Genomic DNA, 11,334 nt, shown 5'->3' on the forward strand with positions numbered 1-11,334 from the left:
GAAAACAGAGAGAGAAAAAATCCCCAAACAATATCAAAGGTATTCTGTCCCCTCAAAACTACTCCCTTGTCTCCTTCACCAGCATTGCTTGTTGTCTTAAAAAAACCACAGCAAAACATTTTTTTTGCCTCATGCAACATTTTCCTGGTCTTATTTTTTCAACAAAATCATGAATTTCATGGGGCTTTCCACAGGGCTCACTGCTTATGAAGAGCTGCCAAGAAACATGCTTAGGCTTTTCTGCAGCTTTCCCCACGTCTCAGAATGAAGCCAAAACAACAATAGAGCAATAAAGATGACTTTTACACACAGTTTAATAATCATCTTTTTTTTTTCTGTTCTGTGCTGTCATGAGAGCTATTTATTTCATGCCCCATTAGACTTTTAAAACCAGGATCCAAGTTACAATATTTCTCCTTAATCAGTAAAAGACAAACTGGATGCAATAAAAGTATTTTACTTATTCATCTGTAAGTAAAACTGCAGTCTGAAAAGACAATCTAGAGGACCAATTTGTGACCAATGAGTTTAACGATTTTTCTTTTGTTCCATGTCAGTTGGGTCACACTTTCTTCTCTCATTCAGAATGTTCATGAAATAATTGATAGAGCAACATAAAAAATATTCCTATCCTTCATGCTAGAGAAGCTTTAGTAGGGCTTGGAAGACTAAAAGTAAAAATGCTGTTAAGAATTTCACAATATTACTTGAGAAAAGGAACGTGCTTACAATGAAGGAAGGATGGAGAAAGCCTGGCCTGTATCCACAGAGAAAACTTTTCCAGACTGCACAGAGAGAGTGGTTAAATATCTCTTCCAATGTTCTGAACTTTGCCAGGTAAGTCAGAATGGAACTCTTCTCTTTACTGCTAATAAAAAAATACTGTGCTGTTTTTCTCATAAGAGATTACTCATTTTATATCTAATAACTTGTATCGGAAGAAATGTCATCTTTATTTTGTTTTCACTCTCTTTTCAGTCATTAAGAAGTCAGTTTCAACTGGAAATTTCACAACACTCAACCTAAAAAGGGTTGGGTGGAACAGACATAGGATGCTCCTCCAAGAAAGTAATTCAGTAAGGAACATTGTTGATGTTTGATGCAAAAGATTTGAGGCTCATCTAAGAAAATTAAAAATGAAGTTTTTACTTCTAAACTGTTTCAACTTTCAATGAAGAAATGATAAAACTCTGTGAAAATCCTTCAATAGCAAATGTTGCCATGTTAGATACTAAAACTAAAAAGGAATTACCTGGAATGCACTGTAGCAGAATTCCTTCTGCATGATTACTGAAGTTTGCTCTTGCTTGATGAACACTGCCCACAATACTTAGTAAGTAAAGAACTAGGAGTTACTTTATACTTTTTATCCTGTATTAATTCTTAAAACCTCTCGAGTTTTCACAGATTTTGGCCTGTTAAGTGGGAGCCTGAAGTTAGATTCCATATTGAGATTCCCACAGTGGCTTGTTTTTCAGAATCAAGGAGCAATTATCCCTAATCTTGAGGTTAAACAAAGGGATAAGGAGAAAACAAGATGTGGGTAGGGAAATAATGATCCTTTCACTACTTTGGAATCTTGAAGAAGGAATGTGTTCAAGTTCTATGCACTGCCAAAGTATGCAAAACTATATTCAACATCCCAAATGCCACACAATACAGTATGTGAAACCTTAACTGACCCAGACAATTTCCAGTGCTCCTACAAGGTGGTGCCTGCATATAGCATTATCCCTTGGAACCACTGTGTCTGGAATAGATCCTGATTTTGCTGGACCCCCAACATTTTTGAGCTGTATTTCTTTATATGGATGTCTTCCCATTTGTCTGGAATCCTAGGGATCAATTCAGTCATTCACACAATCTGGTACATCCTGTCACATCTGAGGTGCCACACATTATCTGAGATGTCCTTCCAGGGCTGACAGAGGGGACAGTGGACACACTGTAGGCTCATGAAAGTCTGAACAAGGTGATGGGGAATGGGGGTTGTGGTCTGCTCAAAAGGCTTTGTCTCTCCCACTCCTTCCTCCTCATGCTGTTCCCCTACTCCAGCATGGGTTAACTACCATGGGGTACAGTCCTTCTTCTTGTATTCTTCTATGTATGTACATATTAGCTTCTCTCATATAGGTCCCTTCCATTGGGATACAGTTCTTCAGGAACAGAGTGAAGAGGTATAATTCCTGCATGGGCTTCTCCTCTCCATGGGCTGCAGCTCCTGCCAGGAGCCTGCTCCTTGCATGGGCTCTCTGTGGGCTGCACTTCTTGGAGGGCACATATCCATGCTCTGGCATGGAGTCCTCCACAAGCTGCAGTGTGGCTGTCTGCTCTGGTGTGGTCCTTCATGGGCTGTAGGGCACAGCCTGCTTCACTGTGGTCTCTACAGGGGAATTGCTGCTCCAGCATCTGGAGCACCTCTTTCCCCCCTCTTCATTACTGGTATTTGTATAGTTGCTTCTCTCACATTTTTTCATCAACATGCAGATGGGCTCAGCTTTGGTCAGTGGCAGGTCTAACAGAGGAGCTGATCCTGATCTCTCCTCACAGAAGCCACCCCTACACCCTCCCTCCTCCCCTGATACCAAAACCTTGCCATGGGAACCCAACACATTCTTTGAACCAAGAGAGGGCTCTGAAGAACACTTCATATGCAGAAAGATTTGCTTGTTTCTCACTGTGTTTCTTCACAGACTGGATTTAATGAATCATCCCATTTGAGGATGATTTCACTCCACCCATCCTTTAGGACAGCAGTAGCTGACATTCCATTTTCTTATAGATATACTGTGTCCTGATGAACAAAGAGAAATTCTCTGATATATCTTATTTCACAAACATGACGCATTACATTTTACAGATGGGAATTTGACCAGAGGAAATCCTGGAGCTGAGCACTCCAACATGACAGGACACCCATACTGAGACTGAAGACAGGCTGCAGCACTGCCAGTTACTGTGCTATTTCCTCCTTCAGTCCCAGTACGACGAGATAAGAGAGTCCAATCTGATAGCAATGACATGTGGTTCTCTCTTAACAAAGCAGGGCTGGAAATAGGTTTAGGCTCATGAACAAAGCCAGAAACTTCCAGCTCTTCCAACACTTCTCATTCCTAGTTAGACAACTGGGAAATGTGGGTGCCTTTTTATGTTTTGCACAGAAAGCAAACACACTTCATATTTGCCAAGTAACTAAAACTGAGAAACTTCCATGTAAGGCAGAACTCCTTCAAATAGAAGGAAGAAAATACACCAAACTGTGACCACAATTTTCTCTGTTTGTCTCGAGGAAATTATGGGTAAAGTTCCAAAATTTAAAAGAAGTTGACAGATAAGTACTTGTTTAAGCCTTTAGTGTTTATTAGGCAGTCCATATCATTGTGGAACCACAAGGCTGAACCATGCTACCTCAAACCTTCTTGCTCCTGTATCAAACATGCAGTTTCAAACCCACAATGGGGAAGAAGCAACTTCAGTGCAATGATCCACTTCAGCCCCATCCATCACTGGTGCCCATCTCAGGGACAGTGTCACATCAGTCTCACAATGGTCAGCGATGGGGGAGAGGCTGGAGAGCACCCACACAGTGTCAGCCACAAGTCACCACGCAGCTGCTTTCTCTGGAGCTGTTTGGCTGGACTGAGTGCTTGGCTTTGGCCAGGCAGTGTTACCACAATGGGATATGCCAGGAAAAGGGCCCATAATCAGCTACAGGGAATTGCACTCTGTCTAAAAGCAGCATAGCTGCAAAAATCTCAGATACTATCTGCCACAGGACATCACAAGGTCCCCTAAGGTAAAATAGATCTTAGCCTTCTCTTCCAAACACATCAAACCAGAAATAGTTTATAGCTCTCTTTTTTTATTTGTTTGGAGGATATGTTTTTCTCTGATACAAACTGCTTGCAGCTTTTTCCCAGGGAAACAAACTATTTTAAAACACTTGTTTCCCCCCCTCTCTCTGCCATGGGTTTCTACATATTTCTGCTTGTGGCTAAAATCAGATAGGAGGAAGAAAAAGTCACAGCAAACAACACCCCCAAATAAACTAGCAGGTAAAGCACAAAACCATTCAAAGCACACAATACATGTTTGGTGCAGCACATTTGTGCCTTTATATATGTTTGGCCCTCTCTTCACATGGGAACAGAGAGGACAGTGAGGCTGAAGAGAGGATCTTTGGAGGTATGAGATTCTGTATTTGAATCTAGGATTGTGAGCAAAACAGTGATGGCTCTCAAGGAGCTCTATGACAGTAGTGAATAGGAAAAAAGAGTGGAAGGGAAAAGCTCTATGAATTTTTTCCTACATTTCTAAACCACAAAGCTATGGAGAGAGCAGAATGTTTGTATTGATGGCTGGAGATGGCCCATGCTAAAGCTAAAAAGGCAAAAATAACAAAATACAAAAAGGAAAAGAACTGGGGTGGCAGATCTAATTCACTGTTTTCCCTTTTGATATTTCTATGTATATTTTGGGGGTTTTTTTGAAGGGAGAAAAGCCCATAAAACTGTAAAGAGGAGCTGTAATCCAGCAAGAGTCCAAGCAGGTTGTAAACCAGACCCCAGACTGCTCAGAGCTATCTGGATTTTGGGTGCATGATTATTCTGGAGGAATTACATTTAGCTTCAGGATTAAAATAACCAGTTGGGAAGAGGAAAAATAAGACATCAGCTGACAATGAAAGCCATCAGGACTCTGCTATACAGCATGAGTGTTGGTTTGGTTATGTGAATGCAGACAACAAACATTCAAAATATTGACTTCAAGAATGGTGAGGAAACTTGGTGGTACAAGTATGGGCTTGAGTACTTTTCATGGCTTTCAGCTAGACTGTTATTACCCATTTCCACTTCTTTATAACATCTGAAACAGGCCACTTGCTGGTGTAGGTGAGGGAATTCTGTCCCTCTGACAATCAGGATAGGGCACCTGGACCTTGCTTTGCAGCCTAAGGGATGCTTGGGTAGAGTCTTGCTGGTGTCAAGCTGAGTACTAACTGCTAGACCAGCCTATAGACTTAAATGCAGCAAACCTTTCCATCTCCCCTCCTGTCAGTTTTGGCTGCTTTAACTTGTGTTTACTACTTCATAGAAACCACACTGTATTTCCACATTGTTTTGAAGTTAGTAGATGGAAAGAAACTAGGAAAGAGGTTATGGTGTGAGTGTGGGTTGCTTTCTGGTGTGGGTTTTTTCTTTTTTTAAATAAAAGTGAAATGGGATTGGAGTGTGGGAATTTCCTTCCTCAGCAGTCACTTAAAAAATTGGCCATTTTTCATCTACTTTGAGTGGGGGGAAAGACTGTTAAAGAATTTTAAAGGAAAGACTGTCAAAAAATTTCAAAGAAAAACACTGCAAAATGTTATTAATTGAAGAAAGATTTTTGGCTTTCATTAGTCCAACCAATGAAAGCAGAATTCATGCACCATAATTTTGGATATTTTTTCCTAAAAAGGATATAACAAGTAAAACTAGACAGACAGAAGATAGAGCAGGAAAATACTAAGGTACGGAAAAAACTAAACTCTGGATACTGTGACTCTGCCAGTAGTCAAAATTTTCAACCCATGCATTTTAAATTTGCTTTTCATTTAGGAACATAAGACTTACTACCATGATTTAACCATTACTCAACTAAACCAAGGAGGAACCTAACTATTTTCTGTAGAACAACACACATGCACACTCTTCGATCTTCTTCCTCTCTGTATCCAGACTATTTTTTGTATCAAAACATACATTTGTTCCATACCTGCAGTGTTTACTGAAGCATCATTACAGTCTTACCAGTATTATGGCATCCAAGACCACAGGAGTGATGAGGCATTCAGACTACTTGTTTGGCAGTGCTGCCAGAGCTTGCCTGCCTCTACAGCTGAGAAAAGCAGTAATCTGTAATCACTGAACTGGGTACCTCTAACCCTCAGCCTGCAGGTTACTACAAACATCACAGATTATCAGCAGAGGAATAGCTAGTCTGAGCCCCAGTGTAAAATACACCAGTCTTGAATTAACGTGGTTTAATTACAGCATCTGCTGAGAAATCCTGTTTGTATCTAGAACCAACAACTCTTGCATAATTACATTGATAAAAATGTATGGTCTGGATTTGATCAGGCATGAAGCCCAGTCAATGAGGCTTCCAAAGAAATTTCTATTCTCTAGATAAGCATCGGTGAGAAAAAGGTAAATAAAAGCTTGCTCTGCCTGCCTACTCTGTGTTAACAACAGAACTGAGTATAATACTTGGGCACAATGCAATGAGATATTACCAACATTTTATGTCCTACTAGATACACCCTAAGTACCCCACTGAGAGCTCACTCTTCCCCAGACTACTTCACAGGAAAACTGGTTCCCTGGACAGTACCCTCTGCCATCCAGTCTTTGTTCATATAAATACAGATCAAATCCATACCCCTGGCAATGCTGGAGTACACACAGTTTGCTAACACAATGTTGAGCACAGTCAGCACCTGAGAAGGAGGCAGATACAATTCTGAGCACAATTCTGAGCACAGGAATTCCTGACCTCTCCAGTGACCTGCCTTCTCTCTGAACTGTTAGCCTTCACTGCTCCTAGCACACACTGTGCAACACTGAAGTCACCTGCAACTTTCTTTTTTTTAAAAAAAGATACTGCCATAGTAGCTTCAGATACTCCTTCAGTATAAAAAGGTTTATCTAAAGAGAACACACACAGAGATGCCCTGGATATCACACAAGACTTTGCTCACACTCTTTGGTCAGTGGATCCCTCTTTTTCCAGCTCAGGCACACAAACCCTTTGAAAATACATCCTTATAACTTGCCTCTGTGCTTCCATGGCATTTTCTCAGCTGCCATTCACTCAACTGAGCAACTTCAGATGATGTGCAATTTCTTGGGTTTGGATTCAACTCTTAGAGGACTCTCAAAACCACAGCCCAGGTTTTCTTGGTTTGTACCTACTTTTGTTTGGCTGATGGCTTCAATTCTTGCAACCATTTTATGCTGTTCCCTGCCTTTCTGCTCCAAGAGGCCAGGTGTACCTCTGAGGGGTATTTCAGCCCAGCCAGCTGCACTGCAGTCAGTCCTTCCAGGTGACTGATCAGGTTTGATGAAATATCCCCCTCCAAAATGGAGGTAAAGTAGGTTAAGGCAATTCTTATATCAGAGTTCACGAAACCTTTCCTATTTTTAAGCAATGTGAACTATTGTAACCCTTCAGATTCTAATTTAAGCAACACCCTTTTTTTTGCAACTTTTTTCACTTATGATTCAGATTATATTTTCCAGAAGCACGCTCTTTTCTCCAAAAATTCATTTTGTTTCAAATGTAGCCAAACTTTACTGCCTGCACTGTGACAGCAAATGCTTTCTGTATGGTACATACAGCTGTGTGTGACACACAGCAAGGCTGGAGTCTGGTATTTGACAAACTCCTGCTAGTAAGCATAGGTACAGCACAGACAACATTCAGGTAAAAAAACCAAAACCAACTGCTGGAAGTTGATTTAAAATATTTCAAAACCGATTCTGAAGTATCACACTACTTCTCTGGACAATATCCAGATGGCCCTTTGAGAAGAAATCCCAATCTAGTTATTTCCCACTTTTTTTGCCTTAAAAAACCTAACCTGCAATAATCCTGTGAAAAGGGAAGAGCATTTGCATATATACTGGATTCAGTTCCTCACTAGATTTGTCTTTTCTTGGCTGGGCAAACACATTTCCTCTCGTAAACGTAAGACTCTGTCTCCTTGTATCAAGTTCTGTTTGAAACCACCCAAGAGTAGCTGACATAAATAGTGCACAAGTAAGCACAATGGGCTCAACATCCTACAAGCAAAACTCTTTACTCTGCTAAGCTGAAGTTTTTTAGGTTTTGGCAGAAATATCATTTTAGAGCTCCAATAAATGTACATTCAAGTCATAAGGCTTTTCTCGGCCGAAGATTTACATGGGCCTCCTTTGTATCAGCCACAAAAGTATTTTAAGAGTTTGGAAATTCTAGAAGCTTTCCTCCTGCCTTACTCAGCCACTCAAGCTTGATCCTCATTAAATCCCCTGACATGTAATATATTCCAGTGTACAAGAAGCCCTTCATTACTTCTCCATGCTCAGAAGGTAATAAACCCATTTCAAAGGCTGGAAGTAGGAACTATTGCAGGTGTTTCCTTACCCCTCCATGCTGAGCCAGGAAGGCTGAGCTAACACTCTGTGAATGAGTCCACGGAATGCTCCGGAATGACTTGAGAAAAAGCATTTTTAGATTCTAGTTAGGAGGGTTCTTGCTCTTGCAGAAGGGTTGGGAATAGATTTATCTGAAATGCAGCATGGGTGCTGGAGATACTAATTCCATTTCTAACTCAGTCACCAACCTCTGTGACCACAGACTCAGCTACCTGCCATGGGTGCACACTGAAGACTAACCACAACTCAGCCTACAGTTTCTTTCACAGCCTTTGCTTCTCCACTTGTGAAATGGAGATAATGCATTTAAACAGCACATTGTCAGGCTCAGTTTATTCAATATATGCAGGCCTCTGAGGTCTCAGATGAAAGCCATGCCCCAAAAGCCAAGATTTACCAAGATTCAGAACAGGTGTATATCAGACTCAGCTCAGTACTGGGACTATTTCTGAAATACATTTAGGGAACCTCTGTGTGTATTGCAATGTTAGTAGAACTAGCATGTTCCAGGAAGACACCCAGGTTGTTTTGAAATGGGACTGGGGTTTTGGTTGATTAGATGCTCATGTACAAAGGAAACATGCATTTGGATCCCTCCCTTCAAGCACTTCTCATAGATTCCTGTTTCTTAGTCACAGCCCTTTCTTACCTGTGTAATTAGGAGGGCAGAGACAGACATAGTTGTTGATCCCATCCACACACGTAGCATTATTCTCACAGTCATTATCTTCGCAGTCATCTGGGTTTATTTCACACCTCTCCCCCTCATACCCAAGAAGACAAGAACAGCTTTGGAGAAAGAAAAAAAATTAATGAAAGTTAGCATGGATCTGAAGGGGCAGAAGGTTTGAGGTATAAAACTGATATTAGAACATATGAAAGTGAGTTGTTGGAGCCAAATTCACTACTGCTGTGAGGTCCAGAGCACTTCAACCCTGTGTGTTTGGGGAAGGATGCAGTGTGGTGGCTCATGGGGTCATGTAATTATTTACATGAGACATAAATGCACCAGCAGGAGTCAGCCTCTGTGTGCCCCCTTTGCTTTCCTCATCGATAACTCTAGCCCTGGACTGAAGTGAGCAACTCCAGGGCAGGAGAGTAAACATGTATCACAATATTCAAATCCCTGGCTCCTCTGTTAATGATTTTGTGAGAATGTGGACACTTGCCTGCTGAGGACTGCACAATCACAGGGCAGCTTGGCAGCTTTTAGATAGCTCTCTCTCTTCAAAGAACAACTGCTTGAATTAAGTTTACAGACATGAGCATTTTCTTCTCATTACCACTTTGTCACTTGTCCAAACAAGAAATGTTTGGGAATGATTGCTTTTACAAGTGCAGTAAGGTTTCAGTACTTCTCTAGCTCCTCCAACATCTATTTGTAGAAGAGCTGATGATGCCCAGATAATTCAGCTAAAACACAAACAGACCATGGCAGAGCTAGTAATGGTTCTGTGAGGATGTGGACACAAGTGAAGAATAATTGCACTAGAAATTTTATCTCACAAGACTGTGATGTATAGTCCCTAGAGGGAGTGTAACAAACTAAATGGTTGAAGAATGACTTGATTTTTTTCAATCTCCATTTCCTCTCTAGATCTGGAAGTTACAGTTACAAACAGAACCTTTATATTTTAAACTAGCTGTGAGTGATGAAGAGGTGGAGGTCAGAGTTTCCTAAAAGAGCATCTAAAAACATGTGTTAAGTGCTCCAGTCATTTCAGTGGCTTCTAAGAAGCCAGCAATGATATTTGAAGTGTCAGTTCTGAAGTGCCAGCATTGCTGTTCACTAGTCACAGAAACGGTTGTTTTGAGTCCCAGTCCAAACTACACATTCACTCAGCTGTTCATTTCCTTTCCCATGCAAGCTCTGGTGGCAGAAAAGGAACTGAACAACTGTAAAGCACTACTGATTGATGAGGATGAAAACCAGAAGGCACCAGAACAGTCACACTAATTGCCATCCACTGCTTTCAGAAACCAGGAGAATTTCCAACGCAGACACAGCTGCAGGGTGCTTTTTCAGCTCAGATGGACAAAGTGGACATGAGATGGTTATCCTGCTTTATGCGGGCGTCATGGGGTTTAGATGGGGAGTGCCCTAGAGAAATAGGAGATATTCAGAATCTGTGAAGAAAGCTACAGGACTTTTGGGCTGGCTGATCTCAGCATTTCCTTCCCTTTCTCCTGTGTGCCACAGACTGAGCAGAGCACAGACTCCCAAGGGAGGGATGTCACTGTGCTCTGCATCCACTTTCAGCAGTCCTAGACTGTTCCCTGAAGATTAGCTTAGATTCTTCATGACATGTGCAAACTCTGAAGGGAGTAACAAAGAGGAAAAGGAATGGGAAGGGAATGTGCCTTGAGCCACCACAACAGTAAGATCTTCCAGATGGGTACACAACAGGCATACAGGTCACAGGCACAGCCATCTTCATTCAGTTCTGCAGGGACCATCCACAGGTCATGGGAGTTAGAAAACCTTCACCATGAATAACCAAACCCAAACTGCTCAAATAAATCCAATTTAGGACACAATAAATCAATAAGGAATATTTTCTTTTCCTGTCTCAAGCTCATTATTGCTAATAAAATGTGTCCTTTTGCTGACCCTGCAATGATCCAGAGGATCACAGGAGACAGATAGGAAAGAAGAGCTAGCACACCATCTTTTGTGGCAATGCAAGTGTCAGGGAGGGGGTTAAAGACATCTAATTAAATACAGTGACACATTCATCATGTCTCCCTTTTTTTATTACAAAACTCCATTTTCAGGGGTTTATAACTCAGCCATAAAAACATGCTCCAGGCTGCAACTTGGAAGACAAGGTCTTGGTTTGGGAGCACAAGTTTTTCTCTCCATTTAAAGAAAAGCAACAAGAGTGGCTTTGTGCTGGTGATTTTTATGTGAATATAACACCATTTTCCTTTCACAAAAGGACTGGGACAGCTTGGATATATGCAATTAAAAATGACATTATTAAATACTATCACAGAAATGGTTCAACTCAGTGGAGTTACCATTAGTAACAATTCATATGGGATTGTTAACATACAATTGCTCAGTATTAGGACACATTCCATACTCAGGGAAATGTCAGCATAATTGATGACATTTGGCTACTGGTCCCTATGTATTATAGGGAGTCTTTACATT

The 11,334-nt window shown here is 41.1% G+C and overlaps 1 protein-coding gene across 1 annotated transcript in view; it reads right to left on the reverse strand.

Annotated features, from left to right (window-relative positions):
• SLIT3 (slit homolog 3 (Drosophila)) overlaps positions 1-11,334 on the reverse strand; it is a gene marked incomplete at both ends in the record, with an annotated part of 216,259 nt that overhangs the window by 18,194 nt on the left and 186,731 nt on the right. The window contains one exon of the mRNA XM_009074707.1: positions 8,827-8,966. Coding sequence (XP_009072955.1) covers positions 8,827-8,966 — 140 coding nt within the window. The remainder of the gene's footprint in view (positions 1-8,826; positions 8,967-11,334) is intronic.

The sequence above is a fragment of the Acanthisitta chloris genome, unplaced genomic scaffold (genome assembly GCF_000695815.1).
Source record: "Acanthisitta chloris isolate BGI_N310 unplaced genomic scaffold, ASM69581v1 scaffold375, whole genome shotgun sequence".
In the NCBI taxonomy this organism is placed as follows: Eukaryota; Metazoa; Chordata; class Aves; order Passeriformes; family Acanthisittidae; genus Acanthisitta; species Acanthisitta chloris.